A 15,529-nucleotide genomic window follows, 5' to 3' on the forward strand; every position below is an offset into this window, starting at 1 on the left:
GATTTCAACCACAACACTCACTACCAGCACAAGTGTTTATGCAGCTGTTAGGCATGATGTCCTCCTGCATACTACTAATACCACATGCCAGACGACAAATGCGTCCACTACAGGAGTGTCTAGCGACACAGTGGAATCAGGCTCAAGGTCAGATTACAGATCTGGTGTTGGTAGATGACCGTACGCATCGCTCTCTGAAGTGGTGGAACACAACAAACATTTCCAAAGGGCGGTCGTTCCTAGAACCGATTCCACAAGCGATACTGACAGCGGACGCATCGCTCTCCGGATGGGGAGCGCACATGGACAAATACACAGTGCAGGGGAAATGGAGTGTGCAGCAAAAGAAACTGCACATCAACTACTTGGAACTACTAGCAGTATTTCTAGCACTAAAAGCTTTCCAGATGCAAATAACAAACAAGGCAGTCCTGATCAGAACAGACAACATGACTGCAATGTATTGTATTCAAAAACAGGGGGGGACACACTCTCTCCAACTATCCAGACTAGCACAGGACATTTGGAGATGGGCCATTCCTCAAAAGATCTATCTGTTAGCAGAACACCTACCAGGAGTTCAAAATCAGATAGCAGACATCCTAAGCAGAGAGTCAGAACAAGTACACGAATGGGAACTGCACAACCAAATACTGCAGCCATTCTTCCAAAGATGGGGACAACCAGAGATAGATCTGTTTGCCAATCATCAGAACGCAAAATGCCAAAACTTCGCATCCAGGTACCCACACCACAGGTCCCAGGGCAATGCACTATGGATAAATTGGTCCAACAAATTTGCTTACGCTTTTCCCCCTTTCCCACTAATTCCGTTAGTGGTTCGGAAACTGCAACAGCACTCCATGACAATGATACTAGTAGCACCCACGTGGGCAAGACAGCCGTGGTTCACCACGCTACTACAACTCTCACAGGTGCCACATCAAAAGCTAAGATTATTACCCATGCACCTTACACAGAACCATGGAGAAATAATGCACCCAGATCCCAAACAATTGAACCTAGCGATCTGGCTCCTGAGATCATAGAGTTTGGATACTAAGATTTACCTCCAGAATGTATGGAAATCATTAAACAAGCAAGACGTCCTACCACCAGAGCATGCTATGCAGCAAAATGGAAAAGGTTTGCTGTATACTGTAACAGTAACCGCATCAACCCTCTGGACGCATCTACTAAAGAGATTATTTGCTATTTACTACACTTGCAGCAATGCAACTTAGCATATACCTCAATCAGAGTGCATCTCGCAGCTATAGCAGCGTATCTACAAAACAGGCAACATCTTTCCCTGTTTAAAGTACCAGCAATTAAAGCTTTCATGGAAGGACTCAGAAGAGTCATTCCACCAAGACTGCCACCTTCCCCAGTCTGGAATCTCAACATAGTACTTACCAGACTAATGGGACCACCCTTTGAACCTATGCATAGGTGTGAAATACAATTCCTCACATGGAAGGTGGCCTTCCTCATAGCTATCACTTCACTCAGAAGAGTAAGTGAGTTACAAGCGTTTACAATTAAAGAACCATTCATGCAGTTACACCAAAACAAGGTGGTTCTTGGAACAAATCCAAAATTCTTGCCTAAAGTAATTTCAGCATTCCACATCAATCAGTCAGTGGAACTACCAGTCTTCTTTCCAAAACCACAGACGGTAGCGGAAAGGGCCCTGCACACATTAGATGTCAGAAGGGCAATATTGTATTATATAGAAAGAACACAAACTTTCAGAAAGACAAAACAGCTATTTGTAGCGTTTTCTCCTACACATAAGGGCAATCCCATCTCTAAAGCAGGCATTGCCAGATGGATTGTAAAATGTATACAAATATGCTACTTAAAGGTAAAGAGGACATTAACTGTTCCTCCGAGAGCTCACTCTACACGTAAACTAGGAGCATCTATGGCATTTTTGGGAAACATTCCAATAGATGACATATGCAAAGCAGCTACCTGGGTTACACCGCATACCTTCACAAAGCACTATTGTGTAGATGTGCACACGCAAGCTAGAGTGGGACAAGCTGTACAAAAGACTTTATTTCAGACTTTTGCAACGGACACAGGCGACCACCGCTAGGGAGAGAACTGCTGTATAGTCTATTCATAATGTACCATCTGCAGCCATATGCCTCGAACGGAATATGCTACTTACCAGTATGCATCTGTTCTTGGCATAGAGGGCTGCAGAGTGGTACATGCCCTCCCAGCCTCCCCGGAAACCTGTGTCTGTTCCAACAATATCTTATTTAGATACACTTACATGGGCATTTCTATCTGTATTCTATCATACTACTCCATCTAACCCTACTATGGCAAAACAATCTAAGGATGGAGCCGATGCCCATGCGCACTACCAACCAAAGGAGGTGTCACCAAGAGACAAAAGACTCTCCAAGAGAAAAACAAGTGCAATCATCCGAGCCCAACACCAGATGGCGATCTATTCATAATGTACCACTCTGCAGCCCTCTATGCCAAGAACAGATGCATACTGGTAAGTAGCATATTCCTTACTACTTAGTGTTGTAAATTGCATGTAGCCTACCTCCTTCTGGGACATGAACTTCATGAAAATTATGTGCATGTCGTCTTTTCTTTCTTTTCTTCCATTAAACCGTTTTTAATTGAACAAGCATAGCTAACTGTTGTACAGGTTTGCAGCGTAAATAACAAACAATTAACATGGTCGGTCGTAGAAATCACAAATAAAGTAAGTGCTATTGCTGTGTATGATGACAATTGTGCACCCTATAATTTGTAACAAAAGCACATTTGGATTTCATAAGCAATTATGAAAAATGTAGAGGAAAGAAGATGGAAAATAGGATCAGGATGAAAGAAGAATAGTGAGACTGAGAGAGAGTAGAGATACGTAAGGATATGCCTCTTTTTGCATGATCAACCCTAAGGTTTTGGACTGATGCTGCTGGTGTTTTGACTCAGAGTGCACTGAGCCTGCTAACCAGACCTCCGTGCTAGTGTTCTAACCCTTTGCAGAATGTATGTTGAATTGGCTACCTTCAGTCATCATGAATTATCTTACTTGTAAGTCCCTAATTTATGGTACCAAGGTACCCAGGGCCTGTAAGTAAAAGTGCCAGCTGAGTACTGCAGCTGTGCTTGTACCACCAGGAGTGTGACAAACTACAAAATGGCTTGCGGCCTGCCACTCCAGTCAGGAAGAGCGGTTTTAAACTGCAAATTCGACTTTGACCTTTAAAGCAATGACAAAGGCCACACTTCCACTAGCGTGATGCTGGATTTTACTTTTTTGTGTAGTGTGGTGATTAGTAATACCACTGTACTCTATTCTTTTTCACAAAGCAAGTTTTTAAAATTACCATCTTCATATTTTGCTGAGGAATTTTAAGTGATGTTTTTTTCCCTTTATGGTGATCTTGATACTGATTTCCTTGAACTATTTTCTAGGAACATAGTGTCCACAGTTAATCTTGGCTGTAAATTGGACCTGAAAACGATTGCACTTCGTGCTCGAAATGCAGAATACAATCCGAAGGTAAGATGATTTCCTTTTTTTGGGGGGGGACGGTCACAGCTGCTTTAGGCATTGACCCAGGTTGAATAATCCTATGGTTAATATATAAACAGTACGGTATTCAATTGTGAGATTTGGGGAAAGGCATACTTTGGGGTTCCATTAAACTAAAAAAAATCAGGATAACCATAGACCTGAATGAAGCGTGAATTGCAAGGTTTCGCTCACCGTTATAAGTTCATTAAGTTTACTTTGTTTGATTGAGACATTTGAATGGAAAAGTTATTTAGCACACCGTCAATACACCCAGAGACATTACAAATACATCTATGAATAAACATTTACAACTTCAACTAGGTACCTAGCTCTACGAGGCAGATGCAGGAAGCTAAAACCATTTGTCAAACGAGAGAGGTGAAGCTGAAAAGGAAAACTTTGAAACCCTTCCACAAAGCAAAATGGTTAAGGGTAGATATCAATAAGCAAGATGATGAAGTCTGTTTTTTTTCCTATTAGATAATAAAGAGTTCAAGGTAATGTAGTCACCGAAAGGTAGTAGTGAGATGCCCCAACATCTGTCCTTTGTGATGAAGGCCAAGAAAAGGGCAAGCTGCAATGTTCTGTATCACTTGCTTCTAGAATCTAAGGGCTAGAGGAATATTTTAATGTCATGATTGGTGAAGTGCAGGATTTCTTTCTTCCAAGTTCTCAGAACCATAAGGGAGGATAACATAGGTTTTGCCAACTGAAGTTTATCAAGGGAATGCCGTGAGGTATCCCTATAAGGGATCGTGAAACCCATAGCTGAAGGAAATTAAAGCAACTTATTGTTTTCTTTGCTCAGAAAGTCTGTGCATTAGAGGTCACTTTCTCTCAGCCATATTCCTATCAAACCGGTGAGTAGGGTAGGATGAGACTGTGTTGAACCCTACAGAGAAAGGAGGAGGACCAGTGCTGCTTGCCCACCAGCATCACAAATGGCACAGTGTTGATCCAATAACGCTATCCGCACAGACACTACCTTTTAACTGGGGTTGAATGCAGTCTGAGCGGGTTGAAAATGAATTGACTTCCAGTTTGGTGGAAGACAAGCAACGGGCAGATTCTGGCATCCTTTTTGTTAGGAGAGAAGCCAATGAACGGATATCACTAAAGGATTAGCATTGGGATTGTTTAAAAGAAGAGACCACAGCTTTCTTCCAGGATTTTGGTACAGCAGTTGTGATTAGTCCGATTACAGATCTCTTTAGGAATGACTATATCAGTATTCGGTTGGTCCCGGGGGAAGCCTTTTGAAATGGAACTTCTGATAGACTTGTAGCTGCAGATTACTTACCTGTGAACTTCCAGGCTTCCGACTGGATCTTGAAGATTTTAATGAGCAGTACCCCTGCACACCAGTAGGTAGTGTTGGTTGACTCAGCGTTAAGTCGTATGGTGCTGATGTATAGATGACATATGTGTCATCTATATAGGCCCACCTTTGCGAGCTGATGCTGCTTCTTTTCTTTCAGCGCCGATCTGTTGAAGAGAGCTACCCCCTGTCATTTTTTGACAGACTTTTTTTGACTTTTTGTTGTATATTATTTCGTCATTTCGGATGTCCAGGAAGACCTTGGGTTTTAAACTGTGTTGCTCCTTCCACCGAGCTGTGTCGGTAATGGACTCCCACCTTGTGTGCCTTTGGTGTCAAGAGCACAACTACAACCCAAAGTCGTGCTCCTACTGCCGGGCCATGGTGCTGATAACTTTGAGGGAGTGGTCCCTAAAGCTGCTTGCTGCCAGGCGTCATGCGCCTCTGAGATCTCCTTGGAAATCTTGGTCTCGTTTGAGAGGAAGGGGGGATCCAAGACTTTGTTCTCAAATTCGAAATCTTTGCGAGGGTCGGGGGATAAGCACAAGAAGTTGAAGCATGCTTCGACTTCGCCCTGTCCATCACACAACAAGATGGAGGAGTCTTGGGGTACAATGCCCGCTCCGCCTGGGTCAGCTCCGGGTTCCCCCTCCCTTTCCGTGGACGGGAGCAACCCACCACCCAGTTGAAAGAATTCTATGCAGCAATCCGCCATTACTCTACAGTCATCCTATCTAACTGATAGATCCTTTTCAGTAGAACTGGGTGGCTCTAGTTCTAAATCTTTTAAATTGCCGTGCGGTGTGCCCCAGGGCTCGTCCCTGAGCCCTACACTGTTTAATATTTACATGGCCCCCTTGACCTCGATGATTAGGTAGTATGGTTTGTCCGTGGTCTCCTATGCTGATGACACACAGGTGGTCGTGTCAATAGTAAACAACGAGGATGAGACAGCCGATCTCTTTAACAACTGTATGTCTCAGGTAACACCTGGCTCCAGACCAATTGTTTGAAATTGAACAGTGAGAAAACTGAAATCTTGTTACTAGGCCCCAACCCTCTCGTCTGGTCGTCGAGATGGTGGCCGGCTAACCTGGGCGACTGTCCGACGCCAGTCTCCAAGGTCAAAAATCTAGGCGTGATCTTTGATGATAGACTGACATTTGACAGCCAAATTAACAAGCTCTCCGCCACTTTCCGGGGTATTTTAAAGATGATCAGGAATATCCGTTCTTTCATTCCACCAGAAGCTTTAAAGAAACTTGTAACCACCTTAGCGCTGTCCAGACTGGATTATGGTAACGCCCTCTATGTGGGGATACAGGCCCAATATTTACAAAAACTACGACTGCAGAATGCCGCAGACAGATTAATATTGGACATTCCCAAATATGAATCAGTCTCACATCGACTAAGAACCCTCCACTAGGTCCCAGTGGACAAATAATTCAATTCAAATCACAATGTATTACATTCAAAGCGCTCCAGGGCACAGGACCACTGTATCTGAGATCGCACTTGAAATGGTACGTGCAATCCAGAAACCTGAGATCTTCTCAGTCAAAACTGCTACAAATACCCAAGTTCAAGTAGGTTCGATGGGGAGGTAGAAGTTTCCTTTTGGGAACTGCGAAAACTTGGAATCTCCTGCCATTATCGATAAAAAGCAGTACGTCACTTATCTCCTTCAGAAGACTACTGAAAACATGGCTATTTTGCAATTGACCTGTTGGAATCTCATAGGAATATGACTACCCGTTTACACAAATGTCCGGTCAAATCCAGCGCCAATACGCCTTCGGGCATTCGTTGCGCTATATAAATCGATAAATCAAATAAAATTACTCCATGTGTGCAAATTTGGGTGTCCGAACCCTGCCAGCACGCCTTCGGGCCCTGCAGGCTCAGCGGAAGTTCCGCGCCAGCGGCTCCGACACCCAAGGCTCCTCCTGGATCTGCACACTTTCATCCTTACCTGACTCAACATCCAACGCAGAGACCCTCGATGTCGCCAGCCCCATTCTTATCCCAGACGACGTAGAGCCAGTCAGGTGTCCACCAAGACCAATGTCTTGACAGAGGTCATGCAGCCTGGTGTCTCCACCTCGGAACAGTTGCTGCCATTTACTGAGTCCTTGACTGATGTTCTTCTGGGGACCTGGTGCAAACCGACCCAGCACAGGGGCTCCTGTGAATAGAACCATCGCCCTGCACCAGGCGTCCCAGCTTTCCTCACCTCCCACCCTCCCACCCAACCCCTGAGAGCTTGTGGGCCCAAGCCCCTACTTCCCGTGGCGCATTCCCTTTCACACCCCCGGATAGGGAATCCAAGAGGCTGGATTGCTTCGGAAAAAAAAGTTTTTTCCACCAGCCCAGCATTGCAGTAAGTAAACACCACATGCCTATTGGCCCGTTACTTCCACTCTCTGTGGGAGGTGGTTGCTGAAGTACTGCCACAAGTGCTGGAGGACGCCTGGGCTGTCCTCTTCAAAGCTGTTGCAGACGGGTGAGATGCAGCAAAGTTTACTATACGCTGTGGCCTTGACGCGACTGACTCGCTGGGCATATCGATTTCCTTGATGGTGGCAGATGTCATGCCTGGGAGAGAATGTAGGAGAGTAGGGTCTGCTTCCTATGGTCACCCCCACTTTTTGCTGCGATTCTCTGGTGTTTCGACTTTAGTGTGGCTGTGGGCCTGCTAATCAGACCCACAGCCCAGCTGTTCTCTCTCTAAATTGATACTATGCACTTTAGGTGCATACCAGATTGGTTACTGGGTTACTCTTGTGAGCCCCTGTATAGTGTACCATAGGTACCCAGGGCATAGGTGTACCCTAGGCCTACCAGGGGCTGCAGCATGCATTATGCCACCCCTGGCTGGCCCTCCAAACTGACACCACAGGCTGCTCACTCAGCTTGGGTAAGGTGGTGTAATCCCCCCTTACTTAGATATAGTATATCTATATCTACCTATACATATAGACACATATGCACCTATAAGTCACTCCTATGGTAGGCCTCGACAATCCTGGAGGCAGAGTGCTTGCTTTTATATGAGGGTGCCCTAGCATGGGCTGAGCCCCTCTGCAGCTTCCGAAACAATCTCCTTATAGCTGTTCTATGATATAGAGTGCATTATAATCCTCGCGGTTAATGTTAACTTTGGTTTGGCTTTATCAAAACATGTCGTGTAAGGTGTCAAACACTTTGGAATACTACCCCCCCCGCCAATTCTGGCGGCGGGGGTAGCATTCCACCCTTCTAGAGGGAAAAGAAATGTATGTTACTGCTTTACCCGGTTAAAGTTAAACAGAGCCTCAGAATCACAAAATGGATGCTGCTGCCACAGACACGAGTCTGACCTCCTGTTGCTTGGGGAAACTCCAGCAAGGGTGGCGTGGACAATCGGTTTCCTGTCCAGGGAGGTGCCAGCACCTCCCCAGACAGGGGTTTTGTGTATTGGGGCAGGGAGGGCTGCATTCAGTGAATGCATCTAGACACTGCCTAGGGCACACAAGGTGCTCCATGCATAGCCCGGTTCAAACCAGTTGCTGGGGCACACCAGCTCTGGCTGGAAACTGGACAAAGGGAAAGGGGTGTAACCACCCCCTTCTCAGGTCCACCCATAGGAGGGACCTAGTCAGGTAATCCAGCCCCCATCCTTAGTATAAGTATAGGAGCTGTGTCCCTGGGACTTCAGGTTATCCTGGACAAATCTTTGTAAGACATATCTTGGACCTTCGACATTCCTTTCTGACCGGAAGACATCTCCCTTGTGGTCAAGGAGTGACCACCATGTGCAAACAGGCACCAACAGCAACTTTGCCGGTCTGCAGTTTCAAGGCTCCCACCGGAACCCAAAGTCTCTGCGTCTCAAGAACTGGACTTCCAGACTTCTCTGACCCCGACCCACATCAAAGCTGAGACCCGTGGCGGACACGAGAGACGTGGGACCGGACATCTTGGACATCCTGCATTTTGCTACCTGCATCCTTTCCTGAAGCCTCAGTAAGTTGTGCATTGGGGTACGAGAAACCCCAGCCCGAGCATCATTTGAACCGAAGCTCAGGCCCCCACACTCCGCGAGTGTCCCGTGGGCCCCGCCTTTACATTTGTGCTCGATGCGTCTTCCCGGCTCCTTGCCCGTTGGCTAGTGAGCCCCCTGAAGATGCCATCTTGAATCTAACTTGCGATCCTGGTTGCTCCAGGCTTGCTTCAGCTTCCCTGAAAAGGAGAAGCGCCACAGACCTTGCTGGTCTGCAACAGAGCCAATCTCGACATCCTGCGTGGGTTGCGGTTGCCAAGGCTTGTTGGGTCCAATCCGGATACCGACGCTGCAGTCATCTAGATCCATCGTGGGACAGCTCGAATCCAGCTCCTGGTCATTGCCGATCCCTCCTGGACCTTGTGGCTGAAAAGACACCCTCATCTTCTTCACCTTAAAGCACCCAACATCGCCTGGTTCCTTCCTGGTCACTGGCTAGTGACCCAGACTCTGTCCCCTCTGCTTTCAGGTTCTTCACATCTCCGATCCACCCGGACACTTTTCCTCTGGTCGCCTGCAGCACTTCTTTGCAGCTCTCCATAGAAAACGACGACGAAACCCGACACGAAAAGGCACCCGGCTTCCCTGGGTGAGGTAATACGAGTACTCTGGTGCTCCCGTGGGTCTTGACTCTCGAAGTGTCCTAGTTTAAAAGGGTTCCGTCCTAGTCTATCTGGAAGTGTCCTTAAACTGTAACTTTGTAACTTTTACGAACTCCATTGAAAGTCAATGGGAACCCGCGCCTGTGTTTAGACACTGCACGCGGCTCCCGTGGGTCTTCTACTTCCTAACCTTTGGTTGTTTAGTGTAGCCCCATTGATTCTACAAGCCCTAGGCCTGCTTTCTAACGCTCACGTGGTACTTGTACCACTTTCCTAGTATATGGTTTGTGAGACCCCTAGGGCATAACGTATACTGTGCCACTTATCGTATATTAACTGTGTGACTTGTATTGTATTTTTACCTCTGACCTCATAAAGAGTTCTGAGGGGTTGTGTTTACATTAAATACATATATATTTGATATATACCTTGTAAGGTGTCGTTTCATTTGGTATTCAAGGGATTATATATGGTAAAATAACTTGCTTAACTCGCCTACTGAAGTCTTAGCCTGAAGACTGCTGGTTCATGCTACCACTAGGATAACTTTCTATAAGGTTGACTTTACAACCACCATCAATAAGGGTAGATTAGACTGGTACAAGATGTCTACTAGAACTAGTGGACATCATATGCCATGTTAACTTCTCACAGAGTACATTTGACTTCTCAGGGATGTCCAGGTCAGCCTGATGGACATGCCCTTTGATGGCTCTTGTCTCTATGGAGACAGTGCGGGCGCAGCGCTAGATTGCTTCAAGGAGTCGCAAGCTATTGCCAAATCCTTGGGCCTCTCTGTATCATCCCGTCCTGCATCCGCCTTTCCCTCCTTTCGTGGCTACGGAAGGGGCTTCCAACCATGCCAGCCCTATCCTAACCAAAGAGTCACACAAGTTCAGCAACTTCTGCGTCTCCGTTGGCGCGGTTCACCCAGATCCCTTAAGACCAGTGGCCACAAGTCCGGTCAAGCCACAATCTACTCTCCCTCCACCACCTCCAGACCTTCATAGTCCAATTCTCCCAGATCATGGGTGTCCAGTTATTGGCAGGATACACCACCATCACCTCCACCACTGGCAGGACATCACCTTGGACAGGTGGGTTTTGTAAATAGTCTGAAAGGGCTACTTCCTCCCTTTCAAGACTACCCCTCCATGCCTCCATCATATGATCAGCTGACGGAAGATCACCTTACTTTGCTTCAAGTGGAAGTCAAGACTCTCTTGGCCAAGGGAGCTATACAGAGGGTTCCCCGGCCAGAAGTAGGCTGTGGTTGCTATTCCCACTACTTTCTGGTCCCCAAAAAGGACAGAGGCCTCCATCTTATCCTCTTCCTCAGAACCCTCAACTACTTCCTCAAAAAACAGAAGTTCAGGATGCTTACTCTGGCTCAGGTTCTGTCTGCCCTGCACCGGTAGCGTTGGATTTGCATGGCGCCTATTTCCATAGCCCCGTCCTGTTACCCATCGCTGCTACCTGCGGTTTATGGTAGGCCACAAGCACTTTCAGTTTACCATGCTCCCCTTTGTCCTCACCAGTGCCCCTCGGGTGTTCACAAAGGAAATGGCAGTGGTCGTATCTCGTCTGCACAGATCGGGGCCTCCAGTCTTCCCTTATGTCGACGGCTGGCTGTTGAAGGCGAGCGCGCCCCTTGCAAACTTCTCCCACCTCCAGACTACGGCGAACCTCCTGCTTTCGCGTGCCTTCACTATCAACGTGCCAAAGTCGCACCTGACTCCCTATCAGATGCTCTTCCAGCTGAGCCGTTCTGGATAAGGTGCAGTGTAATGCCTATCCTCCTGAGCGGCGAGTCGAGGATAATCTGGCTATGATGCCATTGTTTTAGCCTCTATCCTGGATTTCGGTCATAATGACTGAGACTTCTGGCCCTCATTGCCTCCTGCTGGTGACTCATGCCAGCTGGCACATGCAAATTCTGCAGTGGGAACTGAAGTTCCAAAGGGCGCAGCATCGGGGAAATCTCACTGACCTAATCCAGATTTCGGCGGTAACTGCAAAAGATCTGCTGTGGTGGTTGACAAACCGCGATTAGGTCAGAGGCAGACCCCTCTCCCTTCCCCAACCAGATCGCACAGTAGTGACAGATGCTACACTTCTGGGATGGGATTGCCATCTGGGGGAGGTGGAGATCAGAGGACTCTGGTCTCCGGCGGAAGCCGAGCTCCATATCCACTTGTTGGAGCTCCATGCAATTCGATTGGCACTGAAAGCCTTCTTACCATCCTTCAAGAGAAGGCTCGTTCAGGTGTTCACGGAGAACACACCCTACATGTGGTACGGCAATAAACAGGGCAGGGTGGGGTCGTGGACCCTCTGTCAAGACTCCCTGCGCCTTTGGACTTGACTGGAATAGCAGGGAATATCCCTGCTGGTTCAACACCTGGCCATTTCCCTGAACACCAGGGTGGACAAACTCAGCCGTCGGTGCCTAGCGGATCACGAGTGGTGTCTCCATACGGAGGTGGCACAAGGACTTTCATCAGTGGAGAGAGCCTTGGTTAGATCTGTTCACCTCTGCTGAGGACATAGTGTCAGAAGTTTCGCACGTTGGAGTTTCCAAGGTGGCTCTCGCTCGGCAACGCTTTTTGCCTCGAGTGGAGCTCCGCCCTTCTTTCCGCCCATACCACTCCTGTCCAGAGTGCTCAAGAAAATCAGGAGCACAAGTAATTCTTGAGGTTCAGGACTAGGCACGGAGAGTTTGGTTTCCCGAGCTACTGCAGATGAGCATTGATCCTCCTATTAGGCTGCCCCTTCGAGAGGATCTTCTGTTGCAGCAGTAGGGGAGGGTCCTCCATCCGAACCAGTCAACTCTCTGCCTCATTCCGTGGAGATTGAACGGCGACAGTTGATAGCATTCGACCTTCTTCCCGAAGTGTGCAAGTTATTTTGCCAGTCAGGCGTCCCTCCACTAAGTCATTGTACGCCTGCCGATGGCAAAAATTATGTCAATATTGTACAGAATGGTATATCGATCCTTTGTCAGCACCCCTCTCTGACATTCTTCTTTTCAGTCTGTCTCTAGCCAGCAGGGCTCTGCTCTGGACACTCTAAAGGGTTACCGTTCCACCCTTTCTGCCTTTTTCAGGTTGCCAGACCAACCGTCACTATTCAAGCCCCCTATTGTACATAGATTTCTGCAGGGGCTTACAACTTTGTTTCCCCTTCAGCTTTTATCATGCCCCAGTGGGACCTTGACTTGGTCCTCACTTATCTAATGTGTGCACCATTCGAGCTGCTGCATAATTGCCCCCTCCAGCTGCTCACCATCAAGACAGCCTTTTTTAGTGGCAATAACGCCTGCCAGGAGGGTAAGCGAGCTGCAGGCGCTTCTTACCAGCCTCCTTACCTGACCCTCTTTCCAGATATGGAAGTGCTCCGCACTAGGGCTTCTTTTTTGCCTAAACTTGTGACACCTTTCCACCTAGGGTAATCTGTCACCTTGCCCACCTTTTATTCTCCTCTGCATCCTTTTAAGAAAGAAGAACGTCTCCACCGTCTAGACCCAAAAAGAACATTACCATTCTAAGTGACTGCACTAAAGAGTTCCAGGTGGATGACCAACTCTTTGAGGGGTACATTGGAGCAAAGAAGGAACGTTCTTTACAGAAGAGACCATCTCACGATGGGTTATCCTCAGCATTCATATTTGTTGCAGAGAAACATCCTCCTGAAGGTCTCGGAGCTCATTCCACTAGGTCCGAGGCAGCCACCACGGTTCTTCAGCGTGGTGTCCCGTTTCTTGATATCTGCCAGGTGGCTATGTGGGCATCCCTGCACACGTTTGCCAAGCATTATTGCCTGAACAATCCAGCCCATCGGGAGGGCCTCTTTGGCCGTTCAGTCCTACAGGACTTTCTGGTTTAAACTTTCCGCAGTCCCTCCTCCGGGATGGTATTGCTTGGGTATCTGTTCACAGATAAGGAACCTGCGGCTAGGTATCTCTATCGGATGAAGAAGTTACTTACCTTCGGTAATGCTATATCTGGTGGAGACATGTTCTACCACAGATTCCTTACTGATCCACCCCTCCTCCCCGCAATGCGGATCAGTTCTATATGTCACGGCTGTTCCCCTTCACAGCCCTCGTTGTTAAAACACACCACTGTCCGCTAACTTCATTGCTTCACTCTTCTGGCATGGAATAGAAAAGATTTTGTTGAATAAGGTTAAGCAAACTATTTTCCAAGGTTACTTTGAACCAACGCCTTTAAAGCATGCTGTGCTAAGATGACAAACTAGGCAATGCTATGTTGAAAGAATGTATCTAAATCATGACGTGGTCTGAAAATAGCGGACAGGGACTTTTAAGTATTCATCAACTTATTGCAACTAGTTTAGATATGATTCAGTATGTGATTCGCAAAGGGAATGTTCAGCAATTTGTGTGAAGTGGATGCATCAAGTAAGTTAGATGAATCAGAGAACCGTATTACTCCACCTTATGGGAAAATAAAAGTAACAACAGTGTAAATCACAAAACAAGCAAATACAGGGGTAATCTACAAAGGTGTTAAAAGCTGACTTATTTTACTTGCATACTAACCTGCACAAACCGCTTCTAAACTAACCAAAGATAAAAACCTTTTCTTAATTGGCACAACCAAACGCCATCAAATCCACTCAGTAGATTGATGGCACACACACATCCGCACAAAAAAGGCACCGATTTGACAATCCACCACAAAATCTTAATTTGTAGTTAGCACTAAGTAAATGCCAGTAATATAAATTGGCTTATGGATGTGGTTGGCTGAAAGTTTTTCAGTGGAAGCAGCCTTTCCCAGCTGGGTCAACTCCGTTATTGGAAGTACTAATTCTTACTAACATGCATTGCTGAATTGATTATCATTGATTGGAAAGTGTTTGTTGTTCTCATTTTTATTTCTTTGTTTTCAGCGTTTTGCTGCTGTAATTATGCGAATAAGAGAACCACGAACTACTGCACTTATATTCAGTTCTGGGAAAATGGTTTGCACAGGTGCTAAAAGGTATGTCTTAACGCAAAAGCGTATTATTTTCTGTAAAGTTGCAGAGGGATGTTGTCCGCTCCTCTAGGAAATTTGAGCCATTCTTGCCACATATGGAATTAAACTATAATACAATTTTTCCAAATATTGAGAAGAAGTTTGCATGCAGGGGTCAGCATTAGGTTCAATAATAATAAGTCAGCTTCACTATTTAATTGGTGTCTAAGTGATCGAGCTGTATATATGAGAATTCCTGGGTGGGTTTAATACACAGAATTTAAAGATATTGACCAAGTATTTCTGTAGGATGGGGCAAATAAAGAGCATGTGGGCCAAATCGCCATTGTGTATACCACAATTTCAACACTTAGGGTTTTGTAAGAGGTTGTGTTTGTGAAGTTTGACCGCGATCCAGTTGGATCTATTAATAGTCATGAATTTGGTTCGGAATATAGCAGATTAAATAATATTTGTGAAAGTGGATCTGTAGATATGTTTCCAGTCAAATTTTATATTGCTGTGATTTGATTCGGTTTCCTAGTTTTGCTCTTTACAGGTATAGGCTCTGCAGGGGATTAGGGAGGAGTATCTCTGGACACTGTCTCCGGTTTTGTATAGGCCACTAATTATGTAGTGAGTGTGGGACTATTCTTTAGTAATGGGTTCTTTGAAATGTGGATTGTTCGCTTCAAGAATTTATAAAAGTCCAAATTATCCAGTTCGAATTGTGACTGTAAAGTGGAGAAGGGCAGTGGCAGGTTATGGTCACAGATGTGTTTGACCAGATTAAGTCTTTTTTTTGACCAATCAGGCCAGAGTATCGGGTAGCCATCAAATTTAATTGTGAGGTTGAACCATATGAATGCCATGTTAGAATTACAAATTTTGTTGTTCGAAAGACAGTCCTGCCTTAAGATAGCTTTTTTTTTTAGTGTTATGCATGCTATACCTTGAGTAAGGTATGTGGAAAATGTGCATTATCAGAAATGCACCAATAGGTTTGCTGTTTGAGTGTTT

General features: G+C 46.2%; 1 protein-coding gene across 1 annotated transcript in view; it reads left to right on the plus strand.

Moving 5' to 3' along the window:
* TBP (TATA-box binding protein) overlaps positions 1 to 15,529 on the plus strand; it is a 285,823-nt gene that overhangs the window by 123,691 nt on the left and 146,603 nt on the right. The window contains exons 4-5 of the mRNA XM_086927138.1: positions 3,457 to 3,544; positions 14,442 to 14,533. Of these exons, the coding sequence (XP_086783264.1) occupies positions 3,457 to 3,544; positions 14,442 to 14,533 (180 nt within the window). The remainder of the gene's footprint in view (positions 1 to 3,456; positions 3,545 to 14,441; positions 14,534 to 15,529) is intronic.

Source organism: Lissotriton vulgaris, chromosome 6 (assembly GCF_964263255.1).
Source record: "Lissotriton vulgaris chromosome 6, aLisVul1.2, whole genome shotgun sequence".
NCBI lineage: Eukaryota > Metazoa > Chordata > Amphibia > Caudata > Salamandridae > Lissotriton > Lissotriton vulgaris.